At 41.6% G+C, this 20601-nt stretch overlaps 4 protein-coding genes across 9 annotated transcripts in view; 2 read left to right on the top strand and 2 right to left on the bottom strand.

The window, feature by feature from the left end:
* LOC112468892 (protein held out wings) overlaps positions 1 to 6879 on the top strand; it is a 37499-nt gene extending 30620 nt beyond the window's left edge. For all 3 annotated transcript variants that reach the window (XM_025038284.1, XM_025038286.1, XM_025038285.1), the window contains exon 8: positions 3924 to 6879. The gene's annotated coding sequence lies outside the window, so the exon portion shown is untranslated. The remainder of the gene's footprint in view (positions 1 to 3923) is intronic.
* A 423-nt stretch (positions 6880 to 7302) lies between these two features.
* LOC112468891 (anaphase-promoting complex subunit 2) lies at positions 7303 to 11722 on the bottom strand. Its single transcript, XM_025038283.1, has 8 exons — positions 11557 to 11722; positions 10297 to 10744; positions 9970 to 10208; positions 9713 to 9893; positions 9318 to 9543; positions 9019 to 9203; positions 8216 to 8761; positions 7303 to 8134 (listed from the first exon to the last, which is right to left on the bottom strand). Exons 1-8 carry the CDS (start codon positions 11632 to 11634, stop codon positions 7695 to 7697), a joined length of 2343 nt encoding a protein of 780 aa, XP_024894051.1. The 5' UTR covers positions 11635 to 11722; the 3' UTR covers positions 7303 to 7694.
* LOC112468893 (transmembrane protein 177) lies at positions 11682 to 13096 on the top strand. 3 transcript variants are annotated; one of them, XM_025038289.1, is made up of 3 exons: positions 11682 to 11779; positions 12075 to 12220; positions 12299 to 13096. In XM_025038289.1, exons 2-3 carry the CDS (start codon positions 12090 to 12092, stop codon positions 13074 to 13076), a joined length of 909 nt encoding a protein of 302 aa, XP_024894057.1. In that variant the 5' UTR covers positions 11682 to 11779; positions 12075 to 12089; the 3' UTR covers positions 13077 to 13096. The 3 variants fall into 3 exon arrangements, with proteins under 3 accessions (XP_024894057.1, XP_024894056.1, XP_024894058.1); XM_025038288.1 differs by having other exon boundaries at positions 11734 to 11878; XM_025038290.1 differs by lacking the exon at positions 11682 to 11779 and adding an exon at positions 11894 to 11980.
* Positions 13097 to 13307: 211 nt separating this feature from the next.
* On the bottom strand, positions 13308 to 20333 carry LOC112468890 (golgin subfamily A member 4-like). 2 transcript variants are annotated; one of them, XM_025038281.1, is made up of 8 exons: positions 19871 to 20333; positions 19682 to 19769; positions 19241 to 19410; positions 15121 to 19159; positions 14706 to 15022; positions 14503 to 14532; positions 14073 to 14375; positions 13308 to 13992 (listed from the first exon to the last, which is right to left on the bottom strand). In XM_025038281.1, exons 1-8 carry the CDS (start codon positions 19955 to 19957, stop codon positions 13969 to 13971), a joined length of 5058 nt encoding a protein of 1685 aa, XP_024894049.1. In that variant the 5' UTR covers positions 19958 to 20333; the 3' UTR covers positions 13308 to 13968. The 2 variants fall into 2 exon arrangements, with proteins under 2 accessions (XP_024894049.1, XP_024894050.1); XM_025038282.1 differs by lacking the exon at positions 14503 to 14532.
* Between the last annotated feature and the right edge of the window lie 268 nt (positions 20334 to 20601).

The following is a 20601-nucleotide window of genomic DNA, read 5'->3' as shown; positions in this document are numbered from 1 at the left end:
GTAACTTTCATTTAGCCGTAATAGTACGCGAGTCGAAGTAACGGGAAAGAAAGGGAGAGGTAGAAAGAGAGAGAGAGAGAGAGAGAAAGATCACGCACGGATTGACGTGTGGGGCGGAGGGAAAGAGAGCGAGAAAGACTCGTTTCTCTCGGCTTAGGGCCGGCGCAGGAATCGGGCGCTAGGCGTCCGGAATGTCGAAAGCGTGTGTCTGGTATTTCATGCGTCTAAAACGAACCGTGCAACGCGCGAAATCGAACGCGAGAGCTCCGTTCCGTGGTCTTTCGAGCCGACTCGCGCTTGCAAGCGTCGCCGTTTCGTCTGAGGAAGCGACGCAAAAACCGTTTACGATTTTCCTTCTTTTTTTTCACATATCTGTAAAGCTTGCGCGCGTGTAAAAGAAGAACCGGAATGTTCGAACGTGGGAAAAAATAATTGATTCCTGGACCAGACTCCGATTAATTCAATTAAGTAATATCCGCGGTTGTCGGGATCGCGAACGCAACATGGGTGCGCACCTCCTCAACGAGGGTTTTACACGTGTCTTCGGTTACCCGACGTGTTGCTTTGACCGCGACGGAGGATTATTCGCTCGGGTGAAAATAGAGCGCACGAACAACACCTTGCGTCAGGCCGAATCTATAATTAGATTCGCGGCCGAGAGGAAAATTGTAAAATACGGCTCGCTGCATGGATCCCGAGGTTCACAGATCTACGAGAATTTACGGTCGTTCGGAGATTCGAAAGATTATTCTTGTTATCATTGTCATTTTCGTGTTTTTTATTGGTCCTTCTCTCGATATAAATTTGTTACGAAACCGAGACGGTGCGTCGCGTGGTCGCGGAGCGGATGTTCGTTCCGCTTGCAGACGCGAGGATCCTCTCTCGGTATCAATCACGCCGCGATTAGCAAAGAGCTCCCAGAACCGTCGAGATACCGGAAAAACCCCCACGAAAACCCTCTCACGCGAAGGTTTTATTTATATTCGCTTTGTTACACAAAAGATTTCCCCGCGTGAGCATCACAGGGCGTCAATCCAGAAACTGTTGTCCGATATTAATAGACCGCCTGCTCCCGAGAGATACATATTTTCGTTGCGCGAATGAAAAAGGGATGGTAACGCGGTACGAAGCGAAGGTTTTATGCAACGCGCGCGTCGATTCGGCCCGTCGCCTAAACCGCGATAAATTGTTTCACTTTTTGCCTCGTCCTTGTCGCGTTAAATCGCTTTAAAAAAAATGACTTCCACATTGATTTCCTTTCGCGATTAACCCGGTCCGAGTTTGAAAAGAAAAGGGAAGCAGAGTAAACCGCGAAAGTGTGGACAATGCTGTCGGAGATGGCATCTCTCTCCCGTCCTTTTTACATATTTTATCTCACTAACAAGTAATTTTTTTTATACATAATTGACATTCCTTATCATAGACGCAATTTCATCCATTATATAGGACGCACAACTGCACCATCTTTATTTATAAAAAAAAACTAACAACGATGCTCTATCTACATACATACAGGACACACACATGCACAAATCGCGCACAGGTGCACGTATATTCGGAGCGCGAGAATCATTCTTCAAACGAAACATTTGTCGCGAATAAAAATTGCTTACATTGCAATTTTTATGCAGAACATTCCTTTCCTATGACGAGTTGTTTTCGTGCCAATTCGTATATACGTGCCCACTGACATAAAACACACACACACACAGACACAGAGTGCATATACAGCGTATATGAATTAGATATGTTTGTGCGAATAGTCTTTTTTGTTTGAACCTTGTGTGACGTCTTACATTTTTTTTTACAAATTAGAGTAGAAGTGGTTTTGGATTAAAGAACTTAATTTTACGTATTTTTTAGAGTATTTTAGATAATTTAGATGATGTAGATTGTTTATAAAAATTTTAATTTAATAATCGTGTATTACCTTACTTTTTATGTGAAATAATTTGTTCGTTTATTTCGAAAGAATTAGTATACAAAGAGGTTATTCAATTGTATTTAATTCGCACAAGTACACATATGCATATATACACAAATCCGTATGTACATAAAAGATATTCCACAAGTTTCGGATTAATCGATATTGGAAGGTTCCACGATGAAACTATGTTTAATTGATAATCACGGTAGTTGAGATAAACTTTACTTAATTTGATTTTATTCAATTTTAAATATAACGCTCTTCCGGATATAATATTGCTGCTTTACCTTGAGTCTAAAATATCTTTTAAACAGCGAAATGTCACAAGTTTAAGTTTTGCTCTGATGAACATAATCAGAGCCCGTATTTTTTTTTTAAATATTATCAATGAATTGAACGATCGTAATTGTCGTCAGTCAATCCGTACGAATTACCAAGAGATCTCCAAGAATTCTCAAGACGTCAAATCATTATTTATCGAGACACAACGGTTTTAAAATCGAAGAACAGCTATTTCGCCACGCACTCCTTTTCGCGTACGAGTTTCTCGTCGAATCTCCATTTATCACCCGATCCACACACAACTCACGTTATTAAATATACTGTGTAAACAGGCCTGTTTAATGGCGTCTATTAATAATAATATGCTTCTCTTAAAAAAATAAGGAATGCCTGGAATTGTACTACAGATATCTGTCCTATGTATGGCACATGCAACACTCATGAGCCTCTGACACCTGCTTGCTGATGGGACATTAATCACTAAAGATCAATAGTGATCGGTATCAATAATACCACCGTAACTATGTAATCGGAATTTCGTTGTGTAATCTTTCTCATTTACCGGTGCTAATGTGGTGGCAGGTGCACACCCAGGCTGCCTGTCTGAAAAAAAAAATCGCTATAATGTTCGGAAATAACGCAAATCCACGTGCGTGTGTAACGGTAGCGATTAACAGATAGTGATCGATCATCGATTTTTTTTCCACTCGATCGTTTCTTCTTCTTTTTTTGTTTTGGCTGATATTTGACATATACAGGCAGCTACGTTCTTTTACGACCGCCGTGAGGTAAATGCATCAGTGAACGATCGGCTAATCTTTTTAATTGAACTTCTCGCAGCATTTGCATGTCTATTTTATTAATCATGATCATGATTTTCGATCGTCGTTAACATCGAAAGTATAAAGTACCTTGTTGATAACGAGTGGAGTATCGGAACGATAAAATCGCCGGATGACTGATAGCGATAAATGCGATCGCTGATGAGTGTGTAATTAGAAACTGATGAAGTATATCGCGCGCGTTCACTGGTGCATCCAGCCTGACGAGCGAGTTATTACAGCGATGTGTAAATCCATCGATTTGTACGACTTTTGTGCGCGCGCGGGGAGGATATCGCGAGCCGTATCACTTGGGCGAAAAACGAACGGGTCTAATAGTCATGGACATTTGTCGAGATAACGAAAAGTCAGTGCCAGTTTGACGCTCGATATATACGAATAACGATCGAACGTTCGTTCTTCCACGCGAATTCCGCTGGATTGTTTATCTTGTCGTGACGCGTACAAGTCGAATGCTTCACACTAATAATATTACAAGTAGCTGGTGCAAAGCAATGCTTCGTCGTCGTCGAGAGTCCTCCTGGGCCCGATCGAGCGCGTTTCTACACGCGCGCGATCGGCGCGGCGCGAGGCCGATAATTGGAAGACGGCAGTCTTCTCGCGAGCGGAGGAGTCTCCAAGTTCTAACGCATTCGACACTCTGAAAGAAAAACTCTTAACTTTGACATAATGAGGATTTGGCGTGCCGGATTATGCTGTACGACACGCGCACGAGAAACCGGAAGCGTTGCTTTTCACCACTAACTATTTATTTCTCTCAGCTGGCGAGCTACTAGATACTTAATGTTAACGTCGGTCAGTCATAATCAGATTACTAACAAAACTGTTTTTTCTTTTCTTTCTTGTTAACCCCGGTTGCCCGTGGCCTGTAGGCTTGGAGTGCTAACAATGGATATCCACTCGCCCCGTGCTAACACCTGGACTCTGGAACAGCATCCCGCGTTCGATCGGTTCACCAACCAGCCGACCACCTTCGCCGTCCGTCCGCGTCACCAGCCCCGTTCGTCAAGCTTATCCATCATCCTGTACCCTCTTAAATGTTCGGAAACGTTATAGTTTTTCTCGAGCGCGTCTCGGCGATCGACTCGAGTCGATCGCCGATTGGAATCCGAGCCACTTCGCGCCGTCGTAGCCCCCGTCGACGGCACGAATTATTATCTCACTTCGCAAAGATAAGAAAAAAAAAACGGTAGCGTTGCGAGGTGCATTAGCATAATATACGGAGATTGGGGGGGAGGGACGCTATATATATATGTTTTATATAATATATATTTATGTATAAATATATATTACATATTTTATATAGAATCCCCGCACGCGCCTTTTTGCGAGTAAACGCGGGAGACTATCACGGGCTTGTCTTGGACGCGAGTCAGGTATGCGCAATTCAGTGCAACGTTAGCGGTATTAGCAACAGTAGTTTTTAGTAAGAATTTTAGTTTACCATATATTTTTAGTCTCCCATAGGGGAAGGGGATTTTGTTGTAGCACGCGCGCGCGATGTGTCTCCGAAGTATTTTTATTTTCTCTCTCTTCTCGCGGCGGCGATGAAATTGTTGTTCGCGTTTTTCCCCAGTACTTACGACTACGCTGGCACCTCCCCGTCTCTGGAGATGGCAGCGCGAGAATGTGACAACATTAACTTAATTGATATATTTTTCGCGCATTTTTAGAGCTAACTCCTGGAGGAAGGTGTCGCGCGAGAAAAAAAATTAACAGACAAGAAGAAAATTCGCGAGATATTCGCGAAGAGCTCTTCGAGGATCTCGTCGAAGGAAATTGATGCCAATGTGTCTTCCTTTTTTCTCGCGCGACACACCTCTCATGTCGGAGAAACTGTCGAAATTCTGTACAACTCTCTCGCATAAATGTGCCTTATTGTAATATTAACGTAGTGCGGTGTAGCCGCGTTACCGTTCTAGATTATAAAGCTTTATTATCGATAGGCTCTATGTAGTAGCGTTAGAACTGTGCAATCAAAATTTAACTTTCTCACGACATGTATATCCCTGGAAGGAGAAGGGCAACGCCGCGGTTAGACCGCTCTCCTAACGATCCTTCTCGTTAGATCGCGAGAAGAACTGTTGGGAATATTCGTAATCTAGAATCACGAATATCCCGAAGAGAAGGCTTTAAAAGTATGCGTCGTATGCGGATGCACGAGAGAGAGCTACATGTATATATTGTTTCAGCTGAAAGTATTAAGAGAAGTGCTATTCGCAGAGAATATTTCTAGGATGTCAATGTGCAATACACGTTGATGAGAGAAAAGTGGCAGGGCGTCCAAGGTGGCAGACGCGTTGCCAAGGCTCGTTGAATAAATTGCAGATTTTAACTTTACGAAAAACTTACAATTCAAACCGCAGGATTATCGAGTAGATACGTACAGTTGCATAAATATCGATAAGACGCGTCGATATTATCGGGCGAAAGTAAAAAACGATAGAAGTATCGCGACCTATTGTTTATAACTTTCTACGACGCAGAATTATTTTGCGAGATATTATAATCATATGAATATAAAGAAAAAAATGTAATCTCTGTCTACATACGTGCAAAGAGTGTTTGCGTGAGAGAGTGACTTACTTAATATCGACTTTATCATTAGAGAGTTGCACCACTTTTAGGTCTGCCATATTGTACATGTAACGATTAAGAAAACGATATCACACAAGTTGCACGCGTTATATAACTCCTGTATAGTCATTCATGTGTCAAATGTTATACTCGTTCTCTTTCGACAGATATTTTTTGAATTTTTGTCCGAGAAGTGTACCTCCTATGTGTACCGATAGCTTGGTCCTTCGTGTATATATAAGCGTTGAAAAGTATACACGCGCACATTTAAGAGTGATCTGAAATCTACTTAAGTTCTCAACGTAAAAAAAAAGTATATCCGATATATATTTTATTATTGTACGTAAATAATTGATTTAACGAAATATTTTGAATATCATTGTCTTCTATTAAGTGCGATTATAATATACGAATTATATACACGCATTCGCAAGCGTGATTATACACAGAACAGATATGTATACTCTTTATGTATATGCTGTCTAATATATATATGCGCGTGAGAACGTAAATTATTACACATGTATACACATAATGTATTATACATATGCACTGACTCAGTTGAACATCCAGACGGTATGAATAAATATCGATGCGCTTTACTTCTGCGTTAAACGGTAATATATTAATTGTCTCTTATAATTTCGAAACGAGAATCCATTTTAATGTTTGCGTTGTGTCAAAAATAAAAAAAAAATTATACGGTTTGTATATTATCGCAGAGCCCGCATTGCTTCATCAATTATATAAGCTACATATTGCATAAACACCCGACCTTTATTATTATTTTTTAAAATAATTCTAATTATCATTATCGCAGAAGTAAACGCTGACGTGATTTATTTACGCCCTGTTATCGTATTTATAAATATATACAGAATAAGTTGCATAAGAAATTATGCATGTGCAAGCAATCTTGTTAGATCTTATGGCATGCGAATTTACATTTATTATTCTATATAGTTATATAGTTTTTTTTGCCGAAATTTATTGTATATGATAATTTTTTAGTTTCATATTTTATTTTAATGTTGATATATGTGCAGGATATGTGGCAATATTAATATGTAAGTGACAATGAAAAGCAATTCTGTTTTCTGAAATCTCGGAAAGATCTGATTATAAATCATAGTGTACTGTACGCTACTTATGGAAGAAAATTTACAATTTACAATGAAAGTGCAAATAAAATAGTTTATACAAACATGTATAAATACTATGATGAACGGTAATAAAAATATTTTTTCAATACTCGACACTTCCTTGACACTCGAAAGAGCAAATATAAGATTACCATTTTATCAATATTATTTTTATAATTGTCAAAAAGTAAATGGACATTTCATACAAAGTATATCTACATTAGCTTTCACTATTAAGAGAGAATATTCCACTATTAGGGGGTAGACAACCTAAGCGAAGAAAATAGACTTTTTTTAGACAAGTTAAATATTCTTTTATTAGTAATAAAGGAAATCCAGTTCTTCCCGTTCAATAGCCTAGTGGTGGACATGATTTCGGAGTAACGAAAAATCTAAAACAAAATTAGAAAAACAGATTCATAATCTAGTAAAGTGTCTCTAAAATGTATTGGAAGCAAAATTTGGAAAAAATTTCTTTTTTATTTTATTGAAGAAAATGCAATTTTGCACTTTTTTGCAATTAAACTGTTTCCGATTTTCCACATTTGTTTTCACATTTTAAATATTATTTTTAATAACATGTGAAAAATTTTTGAAAGAAATTGTTGGATCCGTTTTCGAAATTTCATGTTCATCATCAGATACGGGACTGTTTTCTTTTATTACCAATAATACCCATTTATTAACGGGAAATAACGCGAAAATTATTAATAACTTTTTATATAACGACTCTTTTTTCGAAGTAACTTTAAAATTCAGAATCATGTGCCAAAATTTCAAATACTCAAGAGTTTTTTATTTCTTAAATACTTAATTTAAAAAAAAAAGATAAATTTTTGTTATCACTTAATATAATATTAAAAATTATTTTCTTATCGTTACAATAAATACACCCGATATGAGATAGAGGATCCCTTTATCCCTTTATGACTTCGGTAATCGATAGAGACTACCGGAGAGCAACAGCTGATGTTCCCTGACTTTTCTGTCCAAAAACTGCCTTAGTTCCGGCAAACCGCATTCCACGGCACCCGGTCCTTGCGACGCGAACATTTTCAACATCTGATGAATCCTTTCTATTGGCAATGAATCTAGATTCGTCAACATCCCAACAATGTACGACCAGAATACCTGTAGTTCCTCCTCTCTCTGATCGCTGGCTGAAGCCATTGCGCTTTCAGCCTCTTCGTCGTCGACAATGTCGGTCGATAAACGACTCTTGGACGTACTCTCCTCTTGCAGAATGAACACGTCACTAGATGTCTCCTTCAGAAGGCCTTGCGACACCCAGAATGACATCTTGCGTCGCAGAACAGTCGCCGGTGCGTGCATCACCTCCGCCAGATCTTGCAAAGTCCACTCATCTGCAAAACAAATTTAACTTAAGAGCGACCGTCTCACTATGCGCTTATATTCAATTCAACAAATCATCAACACGTTCTTACTTTTATCCTGGAAGTGCAAGATAATCGTCGCGTGCACCGGCGTGACGTTTATATCCAGCTTTCTGTCCTTCAATTCGATTTCCAGGCTCACATTTCCCAAGTGAGGCTTCCAGCAGAGCGTTCTGTTTCCCTTCAAAGCCTCGAACGCCTTTACGTATTTGTTCAATTGATTCTGCACGATACTCGGCAGTTTCAATTTCCAGTCTTCTTTAAACGGCGGCCAGAACTGCGCCGATAGTATAAGCGCGGAAGTGGGAAAAAGTTCCCTTTGCAAGTTGTAACTGGTGTCAGAGTGGATGTTACCGTCTATCCTCTTCGAATCGTAAACGTCCTTCAGCATGACTTCGCAGTAATGCAGCTGATTCTCTCCGAATCGTCTTTTCAACAACTCCAAGTGACGTATCTCGCGTTCGGTATGATAGTTGAGTTGCGAGAGTAGTCTATCCGCCAGCAACGTGCGATACTCGTTGACGAATAAATCCTGGCTGCCGTAAACGTTCACCAGCGTAGAGATTATGTCAGACACTTTACGCTGTGTCGACTTAGCTGGAAAGATAAATCCTCATTTAAAAAACACCTTTAATATTTCGGTGAGTATATAAATGTCGAAATTCTTTTTTGTGACTCAATTTCGATCCAAATCTTAATTTGGAGATACATACATATATCTTAAATCCAGTTCGGAAATATAATCATAGTGATAAACGCGATTTAGAGGAACACAGATTTTGTAGCGAAAAATTCACGCTTGAAGTCAACGATAAAAGAAAAATTTCGCGCTATAATAGAGCTTCGCGATTTACCGGGATCAGCGTCGACCGGATCCGGCAACCATTTCTCCCAATCTTCAGACTCATCGTCCGCCGAACCGTCGTCCAGCTGCAGGCACTCGCCCCTCACCAATTCATCAGCTAACTCGCTGGGTGAATCATCGAGCAGGCTATTAACGACGGAACGTACGGTGTCTTCTCTGCTCCTCAAGTAGCATCTAAAGAGTAAATTGGACTTGACAAAAACTGAACTTTTCAGCTTTTTGCATTAAAATTCTAAAGATCGCATGTTACAGATCGTAATTTTAGTGCGATAAAGCAAGGGATCTCACTTAATGGGCTCCGTAACAGTTTCTAGAAGAACTCCAGTTGGATCGAGGTGTTTGAGCGCTTTAATCGCGGCAATATAAGCGGTCACTATATCCGGGGTATTCACACCGGCATGCAGAAGCCTCGTTTTGATCGCTTCCTGCAGATTTTTAACCAGGACCTTCCGCTTATCGGTTCTTTCTAAACAAATTCGGAGATCGTCCACCGCGGGTTGCGACTCGGGATATTCTAGAGAAAAATGTGGCGCATAACTGTACACAATCGCAAATAAATGTAGAAATGTCAGACACTTTACGCTGTTTCAACTTAGCTGGAAAGATAAATCCTTATTTTAAAAACACCTTTAATATTTCGGTGAGACAATACGAATATTTGTAGATGTACAAGCTAAATGTACCTATTATTATGTTAAAGAGATGATCGATTCTTATGTTGGTGTACGTTTCGTACAGATAATGAGATAACTTCTGCTTAAACTTGTTTATGGCGTCGCGAATTTCGTCGCCAAGTACTTCCGTGTTCGAGAAACCACCGGAGTAAACTCTTATCAGCCACTTCATGACGACAGTCTCGAGCCACTAAAAAAATCATATGCAATAACAGCGTGTTATTATTGCACAATTATATAATATATATTAGATAACGAGAACCAACATTTTCTAATGAGGCCAACTGTGACACATCAAACGTCTTATCGCATTTTTGAATTACGTGATTCTCAATACGAATATGGATCAGCGACGTGAGTACGTTTCCTACAAGTCTCTCCAATAACTCCAGCTCGATTAATTTTCTGTTTGTCTCGTGAAACATGTAAACTATCATCTGGCACCGGCAGTTCTCCACTTCCTGGGCACATCTTGTGCATTGGATCTCGCTGGCTGACATGTCCGCTTTAAAATAACATATATTTCTATAATATTTAACGTATTTCAGACAAATCACAGATACACAACACAAATAATAAATGTGAATGTTTACCTTGCGACGAGTTGTCCAAAATGCAAAATATGTTGAACGCGATTTTATAAAAGTGTCCTATGATACATTCGTGGCACAGAGGTAACTGGCTCAGTAATGTCGCTCTCACGATAAGCCTGAATCGTGCCTCTATATCTATATCGTCCTTGCCGCTTGGTAGAGAACATTCCGCGCCTTTGTTCTGCCTTAAGTATTCTAGCTTCTTTAGAACCGGCAGAAATTCCATGAGATGCTCGTACAGATCATCGACAGCAGACTTGAACAATTCAAAGCCCCGTTGGCCATCTTCTGTGTACTCGAAGTTCTTCCAGAATGCCGGGGCCACGTAACAACGAATGTACTGTTCTATGTTATGAATCACGATCTCTATGACATAGTATGTCGACTTGAAGAATTGTATAACTTCTACTAAATTCATAAATTCTTCCTCCGTACATTCCTCTTTAACCTGAAAGAAAAAGATCATTATGCGTCTCTTGGAGTAAGAATTAGAAAAAAGAATCCTTGACTGAATTATATATCTCAATACAATAATAATAATAATATATAAGTATACACTAGGTTTCTTTTTAATTTTTATTGCGATCTTCCTAAAACTTGTTAAATTTTTTTATACATATCCATTCGAATATCAAGCACATATTAAAGCTATAAATCTCTGAATAATATAATAGTCAAATTATCCAAAATAAATGTCATTTAATAATCTAAGTGTTTGAATTATCAACATCTTACAATATCCAATATCAAAACCGGAATTCATGAGTTCGCATCCTAAATAGAACAGAAAAGTCAAAATACTGTCAATTTGACTTTTCTATTCTACTTAGGATGGAACTGCAAAAAAGGGAAATTAATTGCAAAATGCAATATACTAAAATTTATTAAAATTACATAAAATTGCGAGGAAGGACACGAATTTGCTAACAGATAGACCAAATTTTATATAATTTTAATAAATTTTAGTATATCGCATTTTCCTTTCTGGAAGCTTTCTGCAACAATCTGTGCTGTATGGGCAGTTATCGTTGTCGTTATATTGTGCAGGTATAATATATAGTAAAAAAGTTAGGAGACGACATTATAACGTTAAGAATTATCGTTAAGAATCACAGAATAAATGTACTGACACATGTATCATATCCATATTGAGGTTACGATTTCATGCTGTAATTTCGTCGTCGATATCGTAAAGGACATGCCGTTATTAAAGACGCAAATTTATTATGATATACAATGTACACCGTATGTTGCACATACCTTTCCTCTAACTATTGGAAATACATGGTCTAATTGATCGAAGAAAAAATCCCTCGATTTCAGCTCTACCTTCGCCATGTTTGTTTAGAAGCTGACTGAGCACGCTAGCAGACCACGTGACTGACGGAACGGGATGGGATGGCACATGTAAACAAGTTGCCCAATTTAGGTTATGTTGTGTTAGGTTAGGACTCACGATTTAAAGGAAGCAAAGTGAAGAGAAGTATTAAGAGATTTCTTGGAACTCTTTTACATACTAGAGTGACTTGGATCAAACTCCAATTTAGGGCTTGTCGAGTAACATTTGCAGCAGTTTATCAATGTAATTGGAATTATTAATTTTTCATTGCTTAACGTTGAAAGATTAAATTCAGAATACATATGTAACATAATCGGGAGTTCTGCCGCGCAAGTAACTCTGCAGGTCGTTAATTTAATCGCCAGTTAATCAAAGTCGATCGAGGCCGCCGTCAGAGAGATGTGATACAAATATTGGAAGTGCACGTCTTTATTTTCAGAATTGCCGTGCAAACATGAATGTATTTTCATTCAAGTATAGGAACGTGATTCTGGGGGTGACTGCGATCGCCGTTGGATATTGCGCGGTCCTCACGCCACACACTGTCTTCCTGAAAAAATACAGATACATGGTGGCCAGATATCAGTGAGTAGTAAAAGGTTTTAAGATTTGCGTTCTTACTCCAAGCCTGCGATTTAATATCCTCCTCTTCTGAACGCACAGAATGTCCAAGGAAGTGCCGTTAGGCTATAAAATCCAAGAGAGAATTCAGAAGGTAATGGACGACTTGAAGCTGCCCGACGACGTCAGGAACGCCATAAAGCCCTTCAGTGTGTTTGGCTTCGACATGTTACACGCCGGCACTCTCAACGCCAAGTACGGCGCGATACTGGGTATACCCGTTAACTTCACCAACACGACGGAGCAGCTCCACGAAAATCTGTGCATCAAGGAGGAGCCGGTGGATTGGACGCGGCAGGACGCGCGGATCTTCCTGAAAGCGGTGATGCTCTCCGAGGACGCGCAAAAGTTCGCGATAGCGCGCGAGATCCTGCGAATCCAGGCGGAGGAGCCGTATTTCAACTCGCTCGTGCTGGTTCTGACCGTAGCGGTTCTGTGGACACTCTGCAGCGTTGTATCGTACAGATTTAGATTGCGCGAGGGCAATGCGACAGTGCGGCGTATATTTTACGCGGTCTTCACCTTATTCGGTGTAATACTGTGGCTCGGGGTAAAGGACTATCGGAGCAATCAGCTCGACAAGAGGGACGACGAAGCCCTGTGTCGTTTAGGAGCCGAATATATCAAGGGGGGACAGGAGTTCTACGAAAAAATGTTAATCAGAAACAGAGCTCTGAGGTCTCTCTTAGGGCCGGAAGGGAAAAAAATATATACCGCTTACGGAAACGAAGAGACTTTCTTGAGACAGAAGCATATGCCGATCACCCACAGGAAGGATTTCTTCGACTTCCATCTACGAAACTTGGAAGGTATGAAATAAATTGGTTTCTTTACACCTAGAATTTTAAGCAGAGAACTTTTTTTACGTGTATGCCATCCAAGATCCTTTAATGATGTCCGGCGCGCACCTCCTAGTTTTCTACTCGAAACGTATCCTTTTTGTTTACGTAATTAACTGCATGGGTCAACTTTATATGCGCGCGAAAAACGGAATAACACACGTCGTATGACGAGGTGCCTTATTGTGGACACGAATATATAAAAAGAATCATTTAATGTATAGATTAATGTACATATATTTCTAGACGTTAGTGATACTGATTGTTGGTGATAAAATGCGATATCTATAATAAACTATTTGAAAAACAGTATTCATTGCGAATATATATTATTAATTGCAAATTACGCATATTAGTCTTTAGACTGTTGTACTTACGAGACATTGGCTGCGGTCCACTTGATGCTACAAATGCTTCGAAGCATTCCTCTTCTCCTTTCTTTCACTAAAGAAAGAAGGAGAGGAAGAACGCTTCAAAGCATTTGTAGCGTCAAGTGAACCGCAGCTATTGTCACATCCTTAACGTAAAAAGCGTTCATCGTAGAAGATACATACTTCCAACGCGTGTTTAGATGATTATCTTATCTTTTATGCGATGAAAATCACAGATAAGGACATACTTTATACATTATCTATATTTCTATATTATATAAGCCTTATCACATACGATAACATTCTGTTAAATTAATATTTATAAAAATCTGTAAACATTACATATTTCAGCTAATTTGTACAAATTCTCGTTTTCTTCTTTATATATGTAACCGAAGATACAGCTCGCGCGAGCGGCCTGTAGAAACATAGAATACTCGGGCAGAAAAACGCGTCAGTTATCTATAGAATTCTTCTATACAGGAAAGTTGTACATCTCGGACTATGTGAGACCAAGCGAGCCAAACTGAAAAGAGATCCGTGTAGCATGTTAGATACATATGTACTACGCTATGTAGAGAGATCACTTTGTGCAGCCGCGCTTACCAGAGTTAGCTTATCCTCCTCCTTCTTAAGTACCTTCGCGGTCTGTTCCTGATCGAACTTGACGACGGCGGCGATTACTCTGGCAAGCACCATTGTCTCTCTTCCCATCATATATTCGAACAAAATGTTTCTGAGGTACTCGATCTCCGTCGAGTCTTCCAATGTGTCATGTCGCAAGTTCACGAGTTTCCTAAGCTCTGCGAGTTCCCGCCTTTGAGAAGTCAGGGTCTGTTGCAGGGTGTGAATCGATCCAGTGCTCGTATGTATCGCGGCCATCGCCACGCGTGAAGTGCTCTCTAATTCCTGTATGAAATTTCAGTTTACTCTTTGCGTTCTCTTAATTATTCCATTAACTTCACTATTTGAAAGTATGCACAGAGGAAAAGCGGCTTTAAGCATTAAAAAAAAAGAAAATGAAACAAAGCTTTACCTTGGAACCTGCGTCAGTTTGTGGATCAAGCTGAAAATAATGCGAAATACGTGAACGCAAATTAAAAAATTAAATTTAAAAAAAAATGCAAAATGTGCATGAATAAATAATAATCATTAAAATGTATAAATAAATAAATTAATTTAAAGGAATATACATATAGCGCTAAATTATATATCTTTGAATTATGCATGCAAACTTACCTTTCTCTCATTCTGCCACTCTTTTGTTAGTTCATTCAATTCCTCCTCATGTTTAACTTGCAGGTTGTCGATTTTCTGCTGCACTATGGCCTTCCACTTCTTCTCCAATTCTTTTATCTCGTTAGCGTGTTCCTTCTTAATCTGCGCGATCGTTTCCATCAAGCGGTCAATATCCTTTCCCTTCTCTGCTACCACATCTTTTTTTTCCAGGACGAGGCTCTCGAGCTGCTCGGACTTCTCTGTCAACTCTATTTGAAAATCTTTTAATTGCTCCTTGTACTGTTGCACAAGATTCGATTCGTAGTTGTGTTGGCGATCTATATAAAAATTAGATATTGATTATTTATCAGGACGTTTTTCAAAATATTTTAGTCTTATTATATATAAAGTTTTTTTAGATAAAATAGCACCATACCGAAACGTTTCTCCAACGCGGCTTGAAGTTCCTCTTCCTTGTCGTGCAACTGAGCTTGGAACTCTTTGACCAGCTGCTTCAGCCTCATTCCTTGTTCCTCCTCGCTGGTCTTCAACTGTTCCCTCAATTGATTGGATTGCGACCTCAGCTCGTTATTTGCCAGTTGCATCTGCGTCTCTTTCGCTTGGAATGTTATCAACGTCTCGTCGAGCTGCGCCTCCAATCTTTTATTCTCCTCGCGTAACTTGTCGCCGTCAAGTTTCACGTCTCCGTCGTTACGGACTGTCTCTAATTGCTTTCGCAATGTATCGTTCGTACGAACGAGAGAATTAATCTCCGACTGCAGGCCAGCGATCTTTTCCTCCGATTGCGCGAGCGAATTTCTCAGCGTGTCCGCATCCCTTCTCCTTTCGTCGACTTCAAGAGAGAACCGCCTCAAATTCCCAATCTCCTGCGACATGTTGGATATTTTGTCCTCCAATAATTTTATCTCCGCGTCTTTCGCCGTCAATAAATCTTTCAAGGCGCCCAACTCCGTCGACGAATTCTTCGCGGACTGCAAAGTCTCGATCTCCGACTGCAATCTATCGTTTTCCGTCCGTAGGGCCTCTAAACTAGATATTTTAGATTGTAAATTATTTACATGAGTTTGCAACTCCACGTTACCGGAATTTACACTTTCCAACTCGGCAATTCTGTCTTTTAACGCTTTCCGCTCGGCAATCAGCGCGTTGTTCTCCGAACGTATTGTCTCCGCGTCAGAATTCTTTTGGATCGAATTGCTAAGCTCTGATTTCAACTCCGCGTTCTTATCTTCGATGTCTTTAATTCTTTTAACTTCATCCCTCAGCGACTTCAACTCTGCGCAAAGCCGCTCGTTCTCCTTCTTCATGACGTTGCCGTTCGTCAACGCTGTATCCAACTCGGAAATTTTATCCTTCAACTCGGTATCCCGCTCGTTAAGTCTCCCTTTAATCTCCTGCGATTCTCTCTCGCTCATCGCCCGTCTCTCGTCCAGCGAATTCATTTCCGTATCTTTACGTTCGAGCTGCGCGTTAACGATCGTCAATTCGTTGCTCAAGCGTTCTACCTCCTCGCTCTGACTGTTCAGCTGGGACTTATACGACTCCACGTAATTCTTCACCGCTCCTCGTAATTCTTCAATCTCCTTCTCGTAATCTGCGATTTTCTGCTTCAGAGCCTCGTCGTTTTCGCAAAACTTCTGATTACGGCTCAAGAGATCGTTATGCTTGTCCTTCAGATCTTTGTTCTCCAGGGCGATCTGAGAATTTTCCAACTTCAGCGACTCCATCTGCTTCTCGAAGGTTCCCAACATGCTCGACAATTCTGCCTGCCGAATCTTCGATTCGTCAAGCTCGGCTCTCACTTCCTCGATCGTTTTACTTTGCCGCTCTTTAATAGTTTTCATCTTCTTCAATTGCACGAGCTTCACGTTCACCGTTTCCTGCAATACTTTGTTATTCTCCATTAATTCGACAGTTTCCTTCGCGTGACTCTCCCTCGTCGCCTGGTACTCCGCCTCCAAGTTCAGGTACTTCCTCACGTGTTCCTCGATTGTCTGTATATGACTGTCGCACGTAGATTTCAAATGCGCGACGTGCCCCTCCTCGCTCGCCAGCTTCCCATCGCGAGTCTTTATCTCGTTCTCTTTTTCAGCCAGATCGTCCTTTAAGCGAGCTATTTCTGATTTCAAGGCGTGCAACTCCTCTCGCAACGTGTCGTGATCGCTGCCCTCCGATTTTAACGAGCTAATGACCTCGGTCGCCTCGCGTAACTTCGCGTTCAACTCGTCTACTTCCTTAAAGACGCGACTGGCCTGCGCGTGCTTCTCCCTTAAGTCATCAATCTCGACGGACAACGCGTGATTTGCAGACTCGAGATTCTCCATCGTCCTCAATCGTTCTCGCAGGACCATGACTTCCTGTTGCGACTGCGTCAACTTGTGCGATGCCGTTTCTAGATCGTACTTATTAAAATAGAGATTATCGATCTCGGCTATTAATTTTTCATTCATCCTATTAAGCTCGTCGTACTGGTTACTTTTCAGCATCATTTCTTCCAATCGTTCGTTGCTCTCCCTCAATTTTGCTTCTAGCGCGAATCTGTGATCCGTAACTCGCGCTAGTTCCGACTGCAGTCCTGCTTCGTTCAACGTAAGCTGTTCTAAATCCTTTACCTTCGAACGCAATTCGTTCACTTCGGACTTGAGTGTCACGTTCTCTTCTTCGAGCTTCGCAAAAGATACGGCGAGAGTCGCGTTCATGTCCGATATTTTGGTCTTCTGATTTGAGAACTCTTCCGCAACGACACTTTTAACGTCCATGCAGTCCTGCTTTAAACGCCGCATACAATCGTTGTAATAAATAAGACGATTTATCAAGTCGCTTCTCTCCTTTTTCAATAAACTTATAACTGAACTGTCTGCCTGGATCTTATTCGTAAGGTCGTCGATCGTAGACTTGCAAAGTTCGAACTCACTTCGCATCGCGTTTAATTCGGCCTTTTTACTTTCCAATTCTTCTCGCATCCCAGAAAGCTCCTCCAATTTATCATTCAGAGATTTTATCTCTGCCTCCTGGTCGATCAATTGATACTTGGTTTTCTCGAGCATGGCTGCGTACTGCTGCATCTTCTTGTTATAATTCTCGCACACTTGATCCCTGTCGATCAACGCGTTTCTCATGTTCTCCAATTCCTTGTCGACGCTTTGTACCGTCGCTTGGAGCTTCTCAATCGTCGAGTCGGCGTCTTTCCGTTTCTCTTCCGCGACAATTTTATACGCGTCGTACTCCGTCTTCAGGTCCGAATGTGTGACTTTCCAAGCAAGCAGTTCGCTATGTAATGTCTCCCTATCGTGTCTATATTCTACATTTTGTTTTTCCATTTCATCCAATTTATGCCGCAATTCCTGCAACTCGGCTTCTTTTTCCTTTAAACGAGGCGTTGCTTCATCCGGTATATTCTCGTCCTCCGTCCTCGCTTCCTTACCGTGATCGACTTCCTCGTGACGTTTTATTCCCGCTTGTCGCGTAGATCTCGCTGCTTCGGTCTTCTTTTTTGACGTGTCGTGCGCTATCGCGCCTTTCTCCGCAGCTATACTCGAATCAGCGCGCTGGGATTTGAATTCACTCAATTCGGTCTTGTATCTCGCTATTGCCTCGTTCAAATTCTCTTTATCTTCCGTTACGTGCTTCAGATCGATTCGTAGCTGCTTGATTTGCTCCTCTTTCTCCTCGAGTTCCCTGTGCACGGAAAGTTTATTCTCGGCTAATGAAATCGCCACTTCCTCTTCACGTTTGTGCAAAGTGTCTACTTGTTCGGTCAGTTTTTCGATCTCGATACGCGCCGCACTCAATTCGCCCTCCGTCGCGCTTATCCTCTCGGCAGTGGAATTCTTTAGCGCCTCATGATCGTTCTCCAGGGTGTTCTTCTCCTTCATCACTTCCGTAAATTTCTCCTTGTTACGCTTCAAGGATTCCTTGTACTTCAAAACGAGGCTCTCCAGCTTTTTCAATTTATCCTTCAACTGAGTATTTTCTATCGACAGCGCGTTACTCTCGTCGCTAGACGGCTCGTTCGTCAAATCGATTAGGTTTCCTTTAGAACTCTCCTTTTGTTGAGCGTCTTCCGACACTGAATTGTCTAACGTTGGTCCGCTTGTTTGCAACAATCTTATCTTTGTATTTAACGTATTTATAATGTGATCCTTCTCTTCTATATCGTTCCTCAGCACGTCCTCCAAGTGTGCCTTCGCTTGTTGCTCTAATTGACATTGCTCCTTTAGGTCGGCTATTCTTCTTAGAACCTTGTCTTGCGTTTCAACCAACACGGACTCCAGCCTGGCTTTCACTCTGTCCAATTCGCGATAGTGCGTGGCTAGATCCGTATATCTACCGCGATACTTGTGATACTTGGTCTGTACCTTTCGATAGGCGGAGTACAACTGATCCTTGGTAACTCTATCGAGATGAGGACTGATGTTGTCGTCCACTTCGCTAGCCGACTGATCCATGTCCGACTACAAAAGTACAAAACTGTCAGTGTCGTCGAAGAATTGCAAACCTCTCTGTCAGTGCATGGGTATTTATACACGACTTACCTGTAAGTGATATAAATTTGAGGGACTCTCGTACATTGGAAACAACGAGGACGCGTCGCTGGTGACGCTGCTCACCGAGGACCTTCTCGAGACCTCCGCGCGATTCTGCGACGGCGATATCAGGTCAACATTTTGAAAGCTGTGCTTCGCCGGAGTGTTCTTTGGCGTTTCTGCAAAACGAACAATTCCATACAGTCACCAAAATACTCTGTACAGAATATATGTAGTACGCAACAGGATAATACTGCGTTATGTGCGGTATTATTTACAAAGTGTCATATACGGGAAGCGTCGCCAGAACAGAACGCTCATATGTACATCAGAGATCCTTTGTGTCTCCGGAGTCAAAGTATCATTAGCATCCCTTTTCTGGCGACTCATTCCCCAAATCTTCAGATTCTAGACCTAGACACCTGTCAAGACGATCAGGTGCGCGCTTACCGTCTCCATCCTCCGTCAAACTGAAATTGTCATTCGACGCTGACACTTCCTGAATGGAGCTGTTGGACAGGGCCGGCGACACCACCGCCTGCAAGAAACAACAACAACAACAACGACAAAAGAAGGGACCGATTGAAGATCGTCACTTGCGCGTTCGAACGCGCGGATAGGAAAGGAAAGGGTCGCGACCTGCGCCAGTTGTTGCACGCTCGCCTGCAGCCTCGCGGGCGACTGCTTCATCTCCTCCGCGAGCTTGTCCTTGAATTTCTTGAACATCCTGGCTGCGCGTTGGCTGTCGGAAGCGGCGGTCGGGCGATAAGGCGCGCGCGATAAAGCGCCGAGCGAAATCAGAGTCCGTCCGCGACGGTCGGGGCCGGGATCGGTCGCGCGCGCTGTTTACGTGGACACGGGCCGTCGAGAACGGTGGCGCGAACACGAGGAATCCGGACTACGGCGGGACGGTGCGGCACGGGGGACATAGTGATACCGGAAACCCGCCTCTCCTCCTTCCGCCGTGCGGATCCTCTCGCGAGCGAGAACACCTCCGATAAGGATAAAATCGGGGAAAAATCGCACGAACGTCGAGACTCGAGCTACATTATTTGATTATCCCACGTATCCACTGTGCCATATGTATGTATGTACACGCATGTGGGCGTGTGTGGGTGCGTGGGCCGCCATTACCGCTCGACGCTCGATGACGTCATCGGGCGTCAGACACCGTTCTCAACGGCTGACTCTCTCTCTCGCGTGACGCAAAGTCCGGTTTATTTACAATTGCGACGACGGTCAGATTCCGAAAATTAGCAAAGAAAGAAAAGTATGTTATTCGAGAAAGATTAAATAATCGACAGAAGTATTTTTTATTTAGGCTTATTGTTAAACTGAGATTATTTTTAATTAATCTGTCCACTTCTATC

Source organism: Temnothorax curvispinosus, unplaced genomic scaffold (genome assembly GCF_003070985.1).
Source record: "Temnothorax curvispinosus isolate PA1 unplaced genomic scaffold, ASM307098v1 QBEX01002200.1, whole genome shotgun sequence".
Taxonomy (NCBI): Eukaryota; Metazoa; Arthropoda; class Insecta; order Hymenoptera; family Formicidae; genus Temnothorax; species Temnothorax curvispinosus.
The sequence above is the reverse complement of the archived record's forward strand: the minus strand, read 5'-3'. Positions and strand labels throughout refer to the sequence as shown.

Excerpts from the sequence above, each read along its gene's own strand:
- LOC112468890 (XM_025038281.1), bottom strand. The coding sequence starts at position 19,957 with ATGTTCAAGAAATTCAAGGACAAGCTCGCGGAGGAGATGAAGCAGTCG. Across the intron at positions 19,770-19,870 it reads GCGTGCAACAACTGGCGCAG|GCGGTGGTGTCGCCGGCCCT; the intron begins GTCGCGACCCTT and ends TGTTTCTTGCAG. Across the intron at positions 19,160-19,240 it reads CAAATTTATATCACTTACAG|TCGGACATGGATCAGTCGGC; the intron begins GTAAGTCGTGTA and ends GTACTTTTGTAG.
- LOC112468893 (XM_025038289.1), top strand. The coding sequence starts at position 12,090 with ATGAATGTATTTTCATTCAAGTATAGGAACGTGATTCTGGGGGTGACT. Across the intron at positions 12,221-12,298 it reads TACATGGTGGCCAGATATCA|AATGTCCAAGGAAGTGCCGT; the intron begins GTGAGTAGTAAA and ends CTGAACGCACAG.
- LOC112468891 (XM_025038283.1), bottom strand. The coding sequence starts at position 11,634 with ATGGCGAAGGTAGAGCTGAAATCGAGGGATTTTTTCTTCGATCAATTA. Across the intron at positions 10,209-10,296 it reads TTTGGACAACTCGTCGCAAG|CGGACATGTCAGCCAGCGAG; the intron begins GTAAACATTCAC and ends GTTATTTTAAAG. Across the intron at positions 8,762-9,018 it reads TCCGGTCGACGCTGATCCCG|CTAAGTCGACACAGCGTAAA; the intron begins GTAAATCGCGAA and ends TTATCTTTCCAG.